An 18,859-nucleotide genomic window follows, 5' to 3' on the forward strand; every position below is an offset into this window, starting at 1 on the left:
AGCTTATATATGCTGATAATGTTGTCCCACATATTCCCACTGGTAAAGCTATCTCCCGAGCAGTACGTGGCCATCAGTTAGTCGAAACAGCTCTTAATGCTATTTTGTTATCGAAAGCCTGTGATGTACCATTGCCTACAGATGCTGACAGAGAGCAGGATGCTGCCGATACAAAAGGAGAGGCTCCAGAGCCTCAACAGCGTGACAGAGGTGCAGAGGCAGCTGCTGTGTTAGAAACCCCAGAAGTATCCAGTGATTTGAGGAATTTGAAAGATATGTTTGAGTCACTGATGGGTCATTCCATGCCAAAGTGGGACAAAAAAATTAGATTTGTAATGCACCCTCTCAGATTTTTCTGATACTCCTGTCAAATGCTAAGTATCTTGAGAGGAAAATAACCTGAAAATTTCAAGTTGATATCTTAACTCATTCAGATATTATAGTTATTTTAATTTTTGTTGATTCAGCATAATATTATCCACATATCCGCCATTTTAAATGTGCGGGGAAAGTTTTGATAAATTTTGATAAAGCAGATGGAAATCACCAATAAAAATATCACTTTTGGATAAATTAGGGGCAAGGAATTCAAAAATTGCATTAAAAATTCACTAAATCCATTAGAAAACAGAGTAAATTATACTAGAATATAATTTCTTATACTCACAAATCGCTTTTACCATCCATCAAACTATGAAAAAATTCACCATGTTGGAAGAATGTGACAAATTTCAAATTGTGCATCCAAGAAGTACACAGGACAGACTTTAAATTTACAAAGAACCAGCAAAAGGTTTTTCTTGGTTTCTGAGATACGCACCTTGCAAATCTGTGAGAAATTCATGAAAATTTGGTATTTTTCTCAGTTGTTTAAAGCCATCTATATAGCAAATACACTGCATGTTGTTGGAATTGGTGTTTTACTAATAGTTGTGGCTCTTTCTCTGCAGTATCTCTCTTGATAGATGGTTCAAGAGTACTTCTTGAAGGGATGTTTTTAGGCAAAGAGTCCACTGAAATTTTGAAACTGTATATTCAAAACATTTTTTCCGCAGTACTTTATGCTACTAAAGGTTAGATAAATTGATATTCAAGCAAATTGTCATTTCTCGTTATTTAGTTATAAAAATGTTTATGTATGTAGCTATATACTCACAAGCAGTTCTACATCCTTTGAAGACATCTGTCAATCCTATCTCTATCTTTGCCATCAAGAATATACTGCCTACCGGTATGAGTTGAAAGTGTTGGTGGCTCGATTTTGAACAATATCTTTGTTTTCGGTACCCAGCATGTATCATCTCTTTTTGGCCACTTCAAAGAAGTGGATGGGAGGCTGGGATGCATGAATTTAACATTGACATCATGCATATCATTGTCTACCTCTATCAACATTCCTGCCCAGTAGAGTTCGTCGTAATTGCAAACCACAAAGAGGCCAACTCTAGCCTCGACACCTTCCAGTTGCTCCTCTCCAAAACTGAATCGAAGAGCAAAATCCACTTCCTCAGAAACTCTTTTGGCGCCAATAATAGATGAGCTTATTGGTATAAATTGGTGGAAGCTTCTTGTGCCAGGAACTGTCTTTGCTTGACTGAGACGCTCTCTTATATTCTCTCGTGTGGATTGAATTTCCTCCATTGGAATATATTTAAATTCAATTCCACTTATTTTTTCTTGGCAATAGAGGAACATTGCCTCTGCTGATAAAATTTGGTCATTTGAAGGCCTTTGCAAGCTTGCCATGGCAACAAGCTTCTTCACTGTGCCACCGATTCCGTCACATGGTGACTTACCATGGCTGGTGGCAAAGAAATTCCACTCACATTCAATGGAAAAGTCTTCTTGATGGTGGCACAGGTTAATGAAGTTCTTGCAGTTCTTGTACTGGCCTGCGCAACCGTCTGAAAAATAGCTGATCTTCTTTACCTGGCTTGAGAGCTGCTTTATATGAGCAACAGTTTCAAAAATAACTTTGTACACAAAATTTACATCATGGTCCAAATCGTTTGATGTGAAACAGAGGGATTGGACAGAAAATTGAGCAGCATCTTCAAATTTGTGGTAAAGAACTATTGGATGTAGAGTACATTGCTGTTGATTCCAATGGTACCCTTGAACCTCATCCTTTATTACAAACTTGTAATTCTCTGAAAAATCCCCCAAAACAATCACTTCTTCAGCACACAACGATTCTTTTTTGGCATTTAAATATGCTGCTTGTGAACGTGCTATATATGAGTGAGCTGTTACTTTATCCAACTTTTCACAAAGAATTGAAATAAATTCACTTGCAGAAACAGTTTGGTAAGTCAGCATAGAGCGATCTGTTGTTGTCCATTGATTGAATTCAATACTTATTTCATCCAAGTCATTGTCTTCATCATCTGTAGACGTTTCAGATTCATCACAGTAGTTAACTGCGCCAATTTCATCTGACAACGGCAGCTTTCCTGGGTCAACTCTTTGGAGTTCCCTTTTTAGATATGCTTCAACTGATTCTATGCCTGGACAGGAGGCACACCTATGAATCATGCATACCTTTGATTCTCGGTTACAAACAATCATGTCTGTAAGTTCATGATAACTTTTGTCTATACTGATAGCATCTAACATCAGTTTTAAATTTTGATGGATTGTGCAGACACACACTGAATGAGTACCTCTGGGGCCAACTGAAATGCACCATTTGGGACGTAGGCTGGCAAACTTTGAAAACCCGATCTTTAAGTTAGGATTTTTAGTTTTAAATAATTCATATAGTTCTTCCAAACTGCTTAATATCAAACGCTTTGCCACATATTGCTTCTTTCCGATGCTTAAGCAATCTTTCTTGCCAGGTTGCTGATGAGTATAATCATCATTGCAATAAAATTCTTTAACTGCCATAACGATGTCGTGGTTCAACTTCTTTGCTTTACAGGCTGAAGGAAGTTCTATAATTCCCTTTTCATCTCTGAGGCGGATAGCTTTTTGGATAGTACTTTTGGAAACTTTGAATTCTGTTGCTGCTTTTCTGAGTCCCCAAGACTTTGGAGTCAGTGTCAAAATTTGAATCTTTTGTCTTCTAGTTGACACATTCAGCTTTTCTTTCATGAGAGAAACCAGGTAATCCAGGTCCCTTGATTTTTGCTCTGTTTCCTTTGCCGACTTATTTTCTTCTGATTCGAAACTAATCACACTTTTATCAACATTTAAAACAGTGGCAACTCGTTTGGACAGTTCATTGCTTGCTTCTCTGATTTTTCGTTTTCCGTGCGTAACCATTGTGTTTTGAGGTATTGAATGCAGTTTTATTGGTGACAAATCAAGCTCAATGAATGTGCTACTTAATACCTCTTTACTTTCTGCAATGGCTAACTCATCATCTAGTTCTTGCGTGAATTGGTCATCCTGGGGTAAAATACTTTCATGGGGATCACCTTGCGTCAATGCACGGACTTTCTTTTGGCATGAAGGGCATAGCTTATATCCTGGAACAGCGTGCAACCCATACTGGATCATGTGCTTCGCAAGCTCCAGCTTTATTTCAGCAAGGCCACCTGCAAAAATAGTTTTGTTAGTCAAAATGCTTTATCAAGTGTGTTCACGATTTCGAAGTAACCTAAAAGGGGCGTAGAATGTGTTCAAAAGAAGAGAGCACGGCAGAAGTTTTTTGACAAAAAGTGCACTTTACTGAGAAAAGGGACAATTTTGCGTACAAAAAGGGGCACAAAACTTGTATCCTCTGAAAAGTAGGGACACCTGCCCCTCACGTTCCTACGTTACTGTTTCATTGAAATGGTCGGTTATATCATGAATGACAGTTTGTTTTCGTTAAAATCAATGTTTCTTGTAAAAATGCAGAACTTCAGCGTATCCTTTTTAGATTTTAGAAGATTCTTAATGGTAAGGCTCACTATCGCTGCTCGATGTTCAATTTTGGTTGAAAATAGATATAAACGATTGCTTGCTAACATACATACCTTTAATTTTCTTTGTGTGGGCATGGAAAGGATCGCAACACCACGTTTCCTTTATGATGTATCTTTTTAATATTTCGTGTTTATGATGTAAACAAATGTCTGCACCCACATTTAAAATCGAAAGTCCAGATCTCCACCAAATGATTTCTCGTTCCTCCCGGTCAAGCTCGTCCAACTTTTGAATTCCCTGGTTTCTGCTGTAAGACTTTAAATGACAAGGCGTGCCAATATTTTCACCAATCGAACAATTCTTCAAACTCATAGTTACACCAAAACCCTAAACTGCTTGCGTCGTATCGAAGTAACAGATCAACTTTTTAAAGCGTCTGCTGTGTAAATTACTGCGCAAATGTGATTTAAATAAAACCTCAAAAAAAACTGATACACCTGTTCCTGACAGGAAACATCATGGACATTAGCTGGAAATATTGCAGAGGTGTTAACTATGAAGTTCTTTGAAGAACAAAGGATTTACATTGTTCCCACTTGTCGCAATTCGCGTAAGAATCAGGGTAGTCGGCTCTTCTTACCCTTCTGCATTCATTGCGTTCACATCCGTTATGAGAATTTGATTTCAATGCTGCACGGGGCGGCAAAAAGGCGACTGATCGAAATTCGCAAAAGTGTCATGGAAGTCGGCGACTCATGAACAGCCGATAAAAACACGTTCACACTTGTCCCAGTACGCATAAGAAGCAAGAGAATCGCCGACTTCCCCGATTCCTACGCAAATTACAACTGGGAACCAGGTTTAAAAAGGTGTGGTGTTTCGCGTTTACAGACGGTACACGCTTTTTTTATAAGGAACCACTTTATAAGGAACCTACATGTATAAGGCCGAAATATTTAAAGAACTTTTCGATTTGCAAAATTTTTAAAACTGCAAGCATCAAGAACTAAAAAGCTGGTTCCATTCATTTGCAGCCAATAATTGCATAGATTGTTTGCTATTCGTGTGTCAAGTGCTTTGTCGAGTAGTTTCCGCATATGCTATCTCACCCCTCTCCATTAAGTGTTAAGGCTTATTGATGTGCAGTAATAATTAAGGAACTTTTGAGAAACTTTTGGTAATAAAATCTGATGATTTGAAGTATACGAATAAGGAACTTTTGGAACTAGGCCTTGAGGTAGGTTCCTGATAAAAAAAGCGTGTACTTCAAAACTTAAAACAAATCTGCACAATAACATGTCATGTTGTTAGCTTTTGGCAGATAATAATTTTGAAATAAATTACATCCCTAGAAAATTTTACCTTGAAATATGCATTTTAGGAATTGCCGAATTTTTGCATGGGTTTTCAAAATTTTGAACGTTTTTGTAGGTCTTCGTACTCCCTAAGCATGTATAAAAGTAAATTTGGACCATTGAAAATGGGTTGTATTGATGGGAAAGATATATTCAATTATAAACACCATATATTATAATAGTTAAATTCTATTTGTAAAACACCAATTCCAATAACATACAGTGTATTTGCTATATAGATGGCTTTAAACAACTGAGAAAAATACCAAATTTTCACGAATTTCTCACAAATTTGCAAAGTGCATATCTCAGAAACCAAGAAAAACATTTTGCTGGTTCTTTGTAAATTTAAAGTCTGTCCTGTGTACTTCTTGGATGCAGAATTTGAAATTTGTCACATTCTTCCAACAAGGTGAATTTTTTCATAGTTTGGTGGATGGTAAAAGCGATTTGCGAGTATAAGAAATTATATTCTGGTATAATTTACTCTGTTTTCTAATGGATTTAGTGCATTTCTGTTGCAATTTTTGAATTCCTTGCCCCTAATTTATCCAAAAATGATATTTTAATTAATGATTTCCATATACTTTATGAAAATTTCTCAAAGTTTACTTTCTCTGCACATTCAAAATGGCGGATATGTGGATAATATTATGCTGAATCAGCAAAAATCAAAATAACTATAATATCTGAATGAGCAAAGATATCAACTTGAAATTTTCAGGTTATTTTCCTCTCAAAATGCTAAGTATCTGATAGGAGTATCAGGAAAATTTGAGAGGGTGCATTACATGACTGTCCCTCATTGGCATGGAATGACCCTGATGCAAGGAAGGGTTTCTATGGAATATGTTTGTCAATCACATGATCTTGAGGATGTAAGGCAGAAGATACTCGATGCCAAATCGTCTTCAAGCAATTCCAGGACAGGAAAGCTTTGGTTGCAGTACCTTGAAATGATAGAGATTCTTCGCACATTTATCAAAGCTGAGAGGACCGGAGATTGGAACCTGCACTTGCAAACTGTTCAAGCTATGTTGCCTTACTTTGCCCCCTCGTGACACAGCCTCTACACCAAGAGTGCACGAATATATTTGCAAGAAATGAGCAAGCTAAAGGATGATCATCCACGTGTCCATGATGCCTTTGAGAAGGGATTCCATGTTATCAGACGCTCTGATCGTTATTGGGCTGGATTATCCTCAGACCTCATCATAGAACAAGTTTTGATGCGAAGCCTTAAAACCTCTGGTGGTTTGACAAGAGGAAGGGGAATGTCCGAAACACAGAGGCTGATCTGGTTGTTATCCATGCCAGCAACTGCTGAGATCAATGAAGCTATGCAAGAGTTTACTGAAGTTACTTTCAGCAGCAGTGAGCAACATAAAGATACGTCAGAAGCGAGAATTAGCAGAGATTTGAAAGACACAAATTCACTTCTTTCATACTTTCAGGTAAGAGATCCATTTAGTGACGACTGCAGTCTTCGCAACATTGCGACAGGGGTAACAGCAATAGATACAGTCAATGCTGACGTTGCAAAAGAAGTTGGAAACAAGATTCTTGAAAAGATGACAGGTCAATATTGCAAAGATTTTCTGTTCAAAAGAGCAAACCAGGCCATTACGCTTGATGCAAAAAAGCTCCCAAAGGAAACAGATGGAGACATTCATGTAGGACCCCAGCTGTTATTTCAAAGACTTATTGCCGATAAAAGTCATACCACTGAAGATACATCAAAACTTTTCAGCTACGAGCTCTGTTCTGTTCCAGCATCTTTATTTGAAACAAATGGCTCCTTGAAAAAAGTTAACAAGCCCGTCCTGGCGAGTACCATAAGAAAAATGGTTGACACAGAGATTGAAATACCATCGCAGCCAGTAAGGTATGTTTTAGATGGGGGCTCTTTGCTGCAACGGATATCTTGGAAGCGTGGAGCATCATATGCCTCCATTATCGATAGTTATGTGGCATATGTGAAAAGAAAGTACACAAAAGCTTTCATAGTTTTTGATGGGTATACCGCTGGTCCTTTGCCCAAGGACATGACACATCAACGAAGAGTTGGCTTATCGTCTGGAACAACGGTGAAATTTGAAGAAAATATGCTTCTTACTATAAGGAAAGAAACCTTTCTTGCAAACAAAGAAAACAAGCAAAGGTTTATCAACATGCTTGCAGCAAAGTTGAAGGCAGAGGGCTGTGATGTCTACCATGCTGATGCTGATGCTGATCTTCTGATTGTTCAAAAAGGGATTGAGACCTCAGTGGAAGAAGAGACGGCGGTGATTGGTGAAGACACAGATTTGCTAATTTTGCTCATTTACCACTCAAACAAAGAGTCGAAAAAAATCTACTTCTACTCTGAGTCCAAGCAGAATGCTAGAGGTACAAATGTCTGGGATATTAAACTATGTAAGGAATTGTTGGGCAAAGATATATGCAACAATATTTTGTTCCTACATGCCATTCTTGGGTGCGACACAACATCTAGCCTGTATGGCATCGGTAAAGAGTTATCGTTTAAGATATTCCAACAAAATAAACACTTACAACGACAGGCTGCAGTGTTCCAGAATGATATTGCCAACTCCGAGGAAATAGCATCTGCTGGCGAGCATGCCCTCGTTTGCTTATATAAAGGACAGGAAGGTGAAGGACTCGATGCCTTGCGTTACAATACCTTCTGTGATAAAGCTATTTCTGGTAAATCTGTTATCAGCCCACAGGTACTTCCACCCACCTCTTCTGCTGCTAAGTATCACAGTTATCAAGTTTTCGCTCAAGTAATGCAATGGAAAGGAAGAGATCTCGATCCTACAGAATGGGGGTGGATCATTGAAAAAGGGAAAATGATGCCTTTGCAAACTGATCTTCCATACGCACCAGAAGAGGTCCTCAAGTTGATCAGCTGTAATTGCAAAAAGGGGTGCGCAAATCTTCGATGCAGTTGCAAACAGAATGGTCTGAAATGCACAACGTGTTGCGGAGAATGCCGCGGAGTGAGCTGCAAGAACGCCATGCAGGCAGATATGGAAGAAAATTTGGAGGACAGTTTGTGAATAATTTAGAATGACCAATATCTAATTAATTTGTTTGATAATTTTTCGTTTTTGATTATTTAGATAATTTGGTTTGGTTTGGTTTGGTAAAGTTTGGTTGTTTTTGTATTTTGGCTTGAAATCAAAAGCGTCAATCGCATTCAAGACTCAAAATAGAGAAATAATACCCCTGTTAGTCCAAATTTCATGAGACTTTGCAAAGCGAAAATCATTTTGTAGATAGGTAAGACGAATTAAGAAGAGTTTAGACGAGTGCATAATTACTGAGCGACTCTAAAAACGCCTAATTTGGTAGAAGACCATATTTTGCAGCATTCACCATATTTCAAAATTTAGCCAATGTACTACCTTAAATGGCATTTAAAGTTTCCAATGTCTTCAATGATTTTCTAGGACTTTTTTGCTCAAGGTATAAATACATTTTGTAATCTTTTTAGCATGTATTCATTCCTGTTGCAATTTGTTTGAGCTTACACCACAAATTGACTGGACTATATTCCTACCAGCATCGGTGATCATGACATGGTTGCCTGTGAAAGGAAATTGAATCACTCTGGTTTCAAGCAGAGGAACATGGTCTGTTGCGATAATAAGAACTATCGCCCAGAGAAAATGAATAAAGGCCATTGACTGGTCTACTTAGCAGCAACTCTCTTATTTGATGAAATTCTGCAACATATAGATGAAAGGAAAGTAGTTGGTGCAATGTTCATTGACTTAAATAAGGCATTTGATACCATCAGTCATTCGAACCTGCTTCAGAAATTACCTCAGTACGGAATCTGTGATGAAGAACTTGGATGGTTTACAGATTATCTTTTCATCGATCAATGGCTGTTAGCTATGGTGGCTGTTTGTCTAACAAGCAAGATATTCAAACAGGAGTGCCGCAAGGATCAATTCTGGGTCCCCTACTTTTCATAATATTTTTTAATGACATACACGCTTTTTTTTATAAGGAACCTAGCTCGGGCCTAGTTCTTTAAATTCCTTATTTTGAGACCTGTTTTGACCACTTTGTAGTTCTAAAAGTTCCTTAATAGTTCCTTAATTTTAAGTTGGCATTTAGTGGACAATAATTAGTACAGATGCAAGAAAAACAATCAAATTCAGCGTTTTGCTATAAACTTAAGAAAAGATAACAAGTTAAAACACAAAGAAGCTTCATATAATATAAAATTAATAATAATAGTCATTAAAGAAGTTGCATATCCACTCCATTGATGTCGTCTGACACAATGTAGTCTTCAGTACCGTCTTCGAAAAGAACTCTAAACTCTCCCAGCTTGGTGTTGAACCACTTCACTTGTCCAGTGTGCCATTCGTCGTAGAATGCGCGTATTTTTTTATTAATCAACTCATGTTCGTAGACACGATCTTTTACATGGTCTACTCTTTCATGCTCAAGCTCGTCAGGCTCAAGTTCTTCATCCCCTTCATCTTCTTCATCACTTACATCTTCCTCACAGGCTGCTGAGGCCTCTGGTATTTGTACAGACAGTGGATTTTCGGGGCCAGTCACAGGCAATGGTGGTGGTATTGAGTACCCAATCAGACCTTCAGGCTGAATTTTCTTGTCCTCCGACCCATCAGCCGTTATTAAGCAGCCTGTCTTTTCAAAGCATCTGTACCGTGATGAGGCATAGCTCTCACTGGAAAGCCTATTGTATGCCTCACCAACCCAGTGTGTAATTAGAATTCTTCGCTTCTTGACATCCAGTTTTTCAACACTGTTCCCAAGCCAAAGATCTATATTTTCGTCACTTTGCAGCCACTCATCTTGGAGGGTTCGAACCAAAGACTTCAGCATGTTTCCAAAGCCACAATCTACAGGTTGCCAGATGTCTGTCGCACCGGCCAAACCGAACCAAACAACACCATTTAATTTTCTGACCTCACTCAGAAACAGATCATTAGTTTGCGCACTTAAGTTGTCGCAGAAAAGAACGAATTCTTCATTTTCACCTGTTTCGGAAGAATTTTGGACAGCTGGTTTCAGAGTTCTCTTCACCCAGTCGATGCTGAAATTGATGTCTGCCCAGGCGTTTGTCTGCCAGTAAACATCCACGTCTTTGTGGTATGCCTGTATTTCATCCTGGCTGATTCTTTTCCCTGTTCCACGGAAAATAATTGCAATTTTGACTGGCGGTCCTTCGGCTGCAAAGCAGATTTGTAACGTGCACTGCCGCTTATCAAGTCCCGGTCCCGGTGTGCTGAAAAAGAATTAAAGATAGCAATTTTAGAAGGAGTGGACAAATGAGCAGCCCCCCAATTTTTATAATATTTCCAAATTAATTTTTTAAAAGGCCCAGTCTGGAAAGAGTTTAAACAAAAAGCAGAAAGCGGTTTACCTGACCCAGGTTCGATGGTTTCTTTGTTCTCCGCGCGGAAAGTGTTTTTCGTATGTTGTTTTACAATCGACCGCAAACGGCATAGGAACTTGGTCAACGTTGAAGCGTTTAGATGGTCGGAATCTCCCCCATTTGCTGTCATAGGAAGGCTTTGCGTTTCCTGTCTTGATCAAGCCTTCGCGCAAAGTTGTGTGCCAACCAATCATGCCTGGCAAGAAGCTCGTTTTCTCAGCCCTTTTCTTACGCTGAATTCTCCTCAACTTGATTTTGTACTTCCTGATAAAGTTGAAGACTGCAGATTTCGGGATAGCTTTAATATCTGATTGGGCACTTTGGTCGAATTCGGGGTTAATCTTCCTAGCATTTGCGTACAGCCATGCAAAAGATATTCGCATCCCCTTTGATCTTGCTTGTAGGAACTTTTCGTGAAGCATCACGAAGACTTGCTTATGCCTTGTGCTGGGTCTGATCTTTTTCATCATTTTCCTGTGGCTATCGGCGGCTGCATCAGTAATTTTCTTCTCATTTTTAACCCAGGTCGATACCATCGATTTAGAGATGTTGTATTTGAATGCAACGTCATTCTTTTGGTTTTTCTTTGCTTCCTCGATAACTTTTAGCTTAAATTCGGTGTCATAAGATAGTCTGTTCTTCTTCTCTCGATGGTGCTGACTGCTTTCTCCTGCTTCTGACGCTCTAGCACTTTTCTCTATCTCTTGACATTCCTCTACAGTTTCTTCGATGTTCTCATCCACATCAATAGCAGTTGGTTCTTTTTGTGGCTCAACAGCCTCGGCGCTACTTTCCAAGATCAATGGAATTTCATCGATTTTTTTAGTTGGTTGTTCTTTTTCTCTCTCACTGTCTTTTTTCGAAGTGCACCAAGACACGTGCATCGTAAGGCCAGACTTACTTTTGAAATGCTTGTTGCATGTGTCACAACGATACAAACTTACATCATCATCCTCAACAAACGAACGACCAGGGACTTCTTGTAACTCATTTCGATGAGGTATCTTTTTAGAAAAACCGAACTTGAACAACGTTGACTGCTTTTTCTTATCTCCCATATTGCAACTACTGTAATACTCAGCCACACACACAGAATAAGAATTCTATTTTGTTGTGACTAACCTATTTGACTAAAACTAAAACACCTAAAGTGTGAATTCACAACAAAGCACAGCTGCATGTGAGGTGAGTTAAAACGGAAATTTCTCATGTTGATTCTTGGCCCCATGAGCATGGCCGGTTTTACTGAAAATCAATGGAACCGGCTTCCTAATTGTAAATTGTGCGGAAATATAAATATATTCAAAATTAAAAAGTTCCTTAGGGATTTGGCCTTTAGTAGTAAAAGTTCCTTAAGTTTTTTGACCTTCTACATGTAGGTTCCTTATAAACGGTTCCTTATAAAAAAAAAAGCGTGTAACCAATGTGATAAAAAGTGCAAAAATTGTGAAGTATGCTGATGATACAGTGATATATGTAGCTGATAAAGATGTAGCAGTTATTAATTCTAAGCTCACCAAAGATATGGATGCTATTGCCAAGTGGCTGGAAGAAAATGCGTCTCTTCTTTTCGGAACATCACAGAGAATTGCAAAGCAAAATGAGATACTCACTATCATGTACCGAGGCGCAAATGCATTGAACACAATCCATTACAAATATCTTGGCATTGAAATCGACAGCTCTTTGAATCTCAATAGCCATTTTGACAAATGTTTTAAACGCGCATCAAGCAGGCTGAGGCTGCTAGGAAAGCTTAGAGATTATCTTGATCTCAGCGCTGCGGAGAAGATTTATCGCTCACTGATTCTGCCTACTTTTACCTACTCTGGAATACTACTGCTGAAGCTAACTGACACCCAATTAAGAGGACTAGCTTCGTTTCATAATCACTCGTTAAGAACAATACAAGGAAATTTGAACACTAGCGGAATAATTCAGTCAGTTGTCAGTGCAAATAAGATTCGTGCATGTAAGTTGGTACGCAAGTGTATTGACAAGGATATTTGTGACACTTTTCAAGGCTACTTTGAAATCAATGACCACAATATGAGAACAAGAAACAATCAATGTCTTGTCAAGCTTCTAAAAATTAAAACTGAATATGCAAGCAAAAATTTACAATGAACTGCCTATCAACAGACGGAAAACTGAATCATTCAATGCCTATGAACAGCATCTTAAGCAACATTTTACCTAGGCTTCTTGTTTTAGATATGTAATATATGATTTAGGCTCCTTATTTTAAATATTTAACATATGGTATTAATACAATTGCTGTAAATTTTTCAATTTTTTTATATAATATCTTTTTACGTTAATCAGGACACACATTGATAACAGCAGTAACGTTGAAGTGTTAATCCGGTATAAAGATTTGTGTTATTATTATTATTACATTTGAAATTGAGACTAAATGTTATTCTAAAATATATATGCAACAGGTTTTATGCATGTCAACTCCACAAATTTCTTATTAGCGAAGAATTCTTTTTCAGCCAAGAATAATGATTTAATGAAAATCCTTTTGAAATGATCCTTACAGTAGGCAAAAAAAGCTGATTACAAAATGATACTTGTTGTGTTGTGTAAAGCAAATTGTTATTGCTAATTTGTTTCTAATTTGCTCAATTTGCCACCTTGACATCAGCAAAAGAAATATCAATATTCATTGCCCAACTTAGTAGTGAAGATGATGAAGGACTGGACAAAGAAGAGGTAGATGAAATCCATCACACACTACATCATCCTAGAAATTAAGACAGTGAAGATCAGAGTCTGTTAGCTGGTTTGACTGATATTGACTTGAACAGGACATTTATTTTTAAAAGTTGCGACAAAGCTAACTCAATGGACCTTGAAGAATGCCTTGATGACCAAATGCCACAAATTCAAGCCACTGAAATAAAAAAGGAAGCATCAGATGCGTTGACCATGCTTTTTCCAGTGGATGGTGCTGGTGAGGCCTACAGGCTAAGCCAAAAGCAGAGAGTGATTGTATCTGTGCAAAAACTCAAAGAACTGAAAGGTAGAAAATGCCCTCATGTTCTGGATAATGGATCTGTCTGCCTTGGAGTTTTAGATTATGCATTAAATCTGAAAGGAAGCATTGTACAATTAAGATGGTGCTGTCCTTACAAACACAGTGGCTTATGGGTATCTTCAGAAGTCATAGGAACATCCCACAATCAAGATATTTATTTAAATGACTTGCTGATTGGGGCTTGTGTCCTACTCTCCGGCAATAATTATTCAAATTTTCAGCTGCTTTGTAAGTTTTTAAGACTTCCTGTGCCAAACAGATCAGTTTTCTGTAGAAACCAAAGGCTTTTTTATTTGCCAGTGATACTGACTATGTGGGATGACATGAAGTGCAAACTTCTGGAAACATTGATGCCCTATAAAGACATTATTGTTGGTGGAGGTGGAAGAAATGACTCCCCTGGCTTTTCTGCACGATTCTGTCTCTATGTTGCCATGGATCTTTTAACAAATTTAATTATAGACATGGAGGTTCTTGATAAATGGGAGGCTGGTGGGGCCTTTACAAATATGGAAAGAGAAGGCTTAACTCGCATTTTGCTGTGCTTGATGAAGCAAATTGACATTAGAGAGATTGCTACAGATGCTTCCAGTTCTTTGATGAGGAGAATTTCAGACCTCAAAGGTATAATCTCAAACACACTAATATTCTCAAAATGTCATACCAAAGATTTCCACCTCATCAGTATACATTTTATCCAAAGCTTTATAAAAATTTATTTTGACAGTTGACAATTCATGCTAGTGTAAACTTGAAAATTGAAGAAAATTGTTTTTAAGGTATCAGATATTGCAGTGCTGAAATTGGCTTAATGATTTGTTTAATCCTTGCCTTTATTCTTGATAGAGGTATTTAGGTATTTAAGTGTACATATATCACTATTTTTCAGCAATTCATCTGGAGCTCAAGAACATGGCCCATTCATTGGATGTTTGGCACATGTCACATGGCACAAGGAATATTCATATGTTCCATATTGCCTGGCTAAGATTGTTGTTGATCGTCAAAGTTCCAAAGTGGTGATCCAAAGCTCATTTCAAGGAACCTGGACCTAGTTGTAAAGCCTCCAACCAGCAACCTTATTCAAGAAAGGAAATCACGCACGGAAACAAAGGAAAAAAATTTTAAATTTAGCTCTAAAAGTCACTGTAAAATGTAAAATTTGAAGGAAAATTCCGTGATAATTTTTTTGTGTGACAGAAAGTGGCAAATGGGTGTGGGAAGAGCGATCGTGAAAGAATTTTTTCAAAATATGGTTTAATTTGCGAGTAATTGTTAATTGAAATAGTCGTTGGCTGCGGGCAATTGTCGGATCTTCTTAGTTTCCGAGAATTTGACTTTCCATTGTGACGTTATATGTGATCATTGGATTTCGGACATGCGATCCACAAAGAGATTTTGTATAAAAGTAGGGGCCATGCGTATGTATCTTATTCGCTGCAAGGAAACCCGAATAACCCGAACATACAAGAATAATGGTTCACTGTAGTGCTAACAACTGTTTTGTTGATAGTAGAAGAGAATATCTAAGAAAGATCGAGTGGTTTGTTCCGAAGATGCTGCTGCAACTTTAGATGGGCCTAGCCATCCAACTCAAATTAAAACGTTGTTCGTATTTCCAACAAATCATGCCCTTCGAAAATTTGGATATCGAAGATGAACCTCATCAACTTTGAAGTAAAACCTCACTCTAGATTGTGTCAGGATCATTTTGAAGAGGATCAATTCGAAGTCAGCCCAAAATTTATCGCTTCCCTTGGACTTGAGGGGATCAAACCTCTACCTTGAAGAGTGACGCTGTCCAGACAATTTTTGATAGAGGGTCACCAAAAGGGAGTAAGCAAGTCAAAGGAAAGATATCCTTCAAAAGAAGACCTGCATCAACTATCGAGTAAAAATTCCAGTCAAAATTCCAACCTTCAAGTCCAAAGAGCATACTTGGTACCATCAATAAATGCTGTTTGGGAAGATTCTCAAAGAAAATATTTTGATTTTATTCGCGGCAAAAATTTGGTTTTGGGTGGAGATGCATGGATGGACTCTCCAGGCCATTCAGCAAAGTGTGGATTTGGAAAGAAACCATAATAATAGATACACAACTGATTCAGGTAACTCACACTACCATTTGCTGTTTCCTTTTCTTCTTCATCATCTTTATAAGTGATGGTGAAATTTAAATAAAACATTTGTAACCATATCAAGATACTAATGGCTTTTGGATATCATGGGTTCCAGTGGACAAATTTTGATATAATAGAAACAGCAGCATTGCTATTTATTATTTAATATACAAATATTTTTGCAAACATTTGATATTTTCTTAACTAGCTTGTGATATGTAGATAATTACTTTTTAATCTATCTTAGAGTAATGAAGTTGGTGGAGCCAATAAAATGGAGCTTGAAGGCCTGAAGAGAACCCTGTATACATTATCAAGAGGTGGTATTACATACCAGGTTCTAAACAATCTTTTGGTGGTACAAAACTTGTAAATGGCTTTGAAAAAAGCAAACATTTAGTAAACTAAAGCTTTTTGTCTGACACTCTTCAGAGTTTAAAACGTCAGAACATAGATCGAAAACTCTACGCTAAGAAATAAGAAATGTTATTTCAGTTTACATTCAGGAGAAGATGGAAATTCCTCGGCTGACGTAAAATTTGGTCCTCAAAAGTGCCCGGTCTATCTAAAATTACCCTGGACCGGTAACAGCTCCATACGTTTTGAATGCCAAATAAAACAGGCCATAACAAATTGTTTCTTCGCGGTTAACCCAATAGTACAAAAAAGGCCCTTCCGTCCATTCAAAAGGACTGCGTTCCTGCCACAAAAAAGGTTCTGTTGTTTATTAACTTTACGTGCCAGTGTGATTCTGGCTACGTAGGACGCACCACCCAAAGGTTGTAGGATAGGATAAAACAACACGTTCCATCTAATATTAGAAACAAAACACATCCCCAAAGAGAACAGCCACCTCGGTCTTGCAAATCTAAAATTACAACTAAAACCTGCGATTCTGCTATCGGGCAGCATTTGCTAGAAAACCCAGATTGTGCAAAAAACTATAATGGCGACATGTTTCGGATTATTGGTAAAGCCCGATCGTCGTTCCACCTAGCAGTTTTAGAATCTATCTACATAAGCACGAAAAAACCGCTACTCTGTAGACAAAAGGAGTTCATTTTCACCTTAGGACTCTACTGGTAACATTCTAATAGGCAAGCGGCACTGATTGGTCAACCTTTACAGTCATGTGCTCGTGTTTCTGATTGGCCTATTTCGATCCACAACTGGGTATATATATATTTCTTAGCGTAGAGTTTTCAAACTATGTTCTGACGTTTTAAACTCTGAAGAGTGTCAGACGAAAAGCTTTAGTTTACTAAATGTTTGCTTTTTCCAAAGCCATATACCAGGTTCTCGTAACTGATCCACATGGTCAAGTCAGAAAGTTCATGAGGACAGAGCAGAAAAACACAAGACACTATTTTGATGTTTTTCATGTTGTAAAATGTGAATGTTGTAAAATGTGAGTATGCCATTTTAAACATTAACAAATCATTCTTTTTTATTTCTTTATTTTATTCATTCATATGCAGCATTAGGACTCTATTCATCAGGTTCCATATTAAAGTCCCCAAGTATTAGAATTCTTTCATAGCTTCGTGAATAGAAATCCAATAACTTACCTAATTCATCAAGAAAATAGAGGCCATTTTGGTTTGGAGGGTGATAGATTCCAATAATTATCCATTTTTGTTTTTTAAAATTAACGCAACGGAAATAGTTTCTATATAATTTGCTGGGTTGAGATTTCTTAATTCTTTAGCTGGAATGTTTTCATTCACATAAAGTAGTAATCCTCCAGATCCAATTTTTCTGTCACGTCTAAAGGGCCTCCTATACTCTATGCAGCATCAAATATTTTTCATAGACCATCTCAGAGATAGGGCTATACAACTATAAAGAGTCATAAACTAGTTTTATTAGATGATGGTTGAATCAAATATGCTATCTTAGCTTTCAGTTTTTCTATAACATATTCATCAATTCATAGGTTATGATTTTTCTTTTAAGCAATTGGGAAAAAGGTAGAAAAGATTGGGTGATGGAAGCAATTCTAGACTGGGTTCAAAGCATCAAAAACCATGTTTACTGGTGTGCTGCAACCTCAGATGGAAACTTAAAGAAATCAAGGAGAAATGGTTGTCGCTTCTCAATCATTTAATCAATGTCCATGAAGGTCATGGGGAAATTAACACAAAGTGCCTGCATGGTAGTATTGATCGTGACTGGCTGAAAAAAGGTACAGCTTTCTTTAATGCAGCTTTACTTTGTTAGTGACTTGATGGTATCTATAAACGAATTTTTTGTTTGAAAATTATGTGGTTAACTAATTTTTGGCCGATAAAAATTAACCGAGATTATTTTAATTTGTAGGACAAAAAGGATACAAAGAGCTTCAGGCTTTTCTGACAAAAACAAGACTTGTCTATGTTATTGCCAGGCTATCGGCTTTGGAGCAAACAAATGCACTGGAATCTTTTCACAACGTTGTCATTCGTTTTGCTCCTAAGAGTAGCCACTTCTTCTATGGTTCCATGAAAGCTCAGTAAGTTCTTGTTTGTGACAAAATCATAATTGATATTGAATCAAGTAAAAGTAAGAGGGGAAAACAACCTGAGAGTTTTGAAACCTATGAAGCTATTTATTCTATTGCTTTCTTGTAAAGTTTGAAAAGACTGTTACAGTAAAGGAAACATAACATATTTTATCTTAATAATTTCCGACAATAAAAGGTAACAAATGGTACACAGGCAAAGGATCCTTTTGACAAAGGACTTTCCTAGGGCATAGGTATAAAATTTAAATGTGTATGAGCTTGGAGGTCTACTTTCAGAAATAAACTTAACGTTTCAGTCAAAATATGGTAAAAATTTCCATGGAATTTCCCAAATTGTGAATTCAGTCTATCAGGCACTCCAAAGGAGAGGGGGCATTTTCAGTTTAAATGAGGTTCTTTATGCCAATTGATTCCCCCACCTGGAACTTTTGTTTTAAAAATAAGGCTTGTAAATTTGACATTCTATTTTAGCTGCATATATTTTTGTGATCAGTTGGACTCCAGTGCACTTTGCAGCTTAAATTGTCTTAAATTTTCTATTGAAGTTAAACAGTAATT

The 18,859-nt window shown here is 37.5% G+C and overlaps 3 protein-coding genes across 3 annotated transcripts; 1 reads left to right on the plus strand and 2 right to left on the minus strand.

Moving 5' to 3' along the window:
• Positions 1-510: 510 nt before the first annotated feature.
• Positions 511-6,506, minus strand: LOC135694285 (uncharacterized). Its single transcript, XM_065212963.2, has one exon. It carries the CDS (start codon positions 3,502-3,504, stop codon positions 1,165-1,167), a length of 2,340 nt encoding a protein of 779 aa, XP_065069035.2. The 5' UTR covers positions 3,505-6,506; the 3' UTR covers positions 511-1,164.
• On the plus strand, positions 6,314-9,291 carry LOC148960042 (uncharacterized). Its single transcript, XM_089109135.1, has one exon. The coding sequence runs from the start codon at positions 6,314-6,316 to the stop codon at positions 8,270-8,272; it is 1,959 nt and encodes a 652-aa protein (XP_088965261.1). The 3' UTR covers positions 8,273-9,291.
• An 89-nt stretch (positions 9,292-9,380) lies between these two features.
• Positions 9,381-11,693, minus strand: LOC148960043 (uncharacterized). Its single transcript, XM_089109132.1, has 2 exons — positions 10,624-11,693; positions 9,381-10,485 (listed from the first exon to the last, which is right to left on the minus strand). The coding sequence occupies exons 1-2, from the start codon at positions 11,691-11,693 to the stop codon at positions 9,468-9,470; spliced, it is 2,088 nt and encodes a 695-aa protein (XP_088965258.1). The 3' UTR covers positions 9,381-9,467.
• Between the last annotated feature and the right edge of the window lie 7,166 nt (positions 11,694-18,859).

The sequence above is a fragment of the Rhopilema esculentum genome, chromosome 7, assembly GCF_057945365.1.
Source record: "Rhopilema esculentum isolate cy_ngs chromosome 7, ASM5794536v1, whole genome shotgun sequence".
Taxonomy (NCBI): domain Eukaryota; kingdom Metazoa; phylum Cnidaria; class Scyphozoa; order Rhizostomeae; family Rhizostomatidae; genus Rhopilema; species Rhopilema esculentum.

Excerpts from the sequence above, each read along its gene's own strand:
- LOC148960042 (XM_089109135.1), top strand. The coding sequence starts at position 6,314 with ATGAGCAAGCTAAAGGATGATCATCCACGTGTCCATGATGCCTTTGAG.
- LOC148960043 (XM_089109132.1), bottom strand. The coding sequence starts at position 11,693 with ATGGGAGATAAGAAAAAGCAGTCAACGTTGTTCAAGTTCGGTTTTTCT. Across the intron at positions 10,486-10,623 it reads AACCATCGAACCTGGGTCAG|CACACCGGGACCGGGACTTG; the intron begins GTAAACCGCTTT and ends ATTCTTTTTCAG.
- LOC135694285 (XM_065212963.2), bottom strand. The coding sequence starts at position 3,504 with ATGATCCAGTATGGGTTGCACGCTGTTCCAGGATATAAGCTATGCCCT.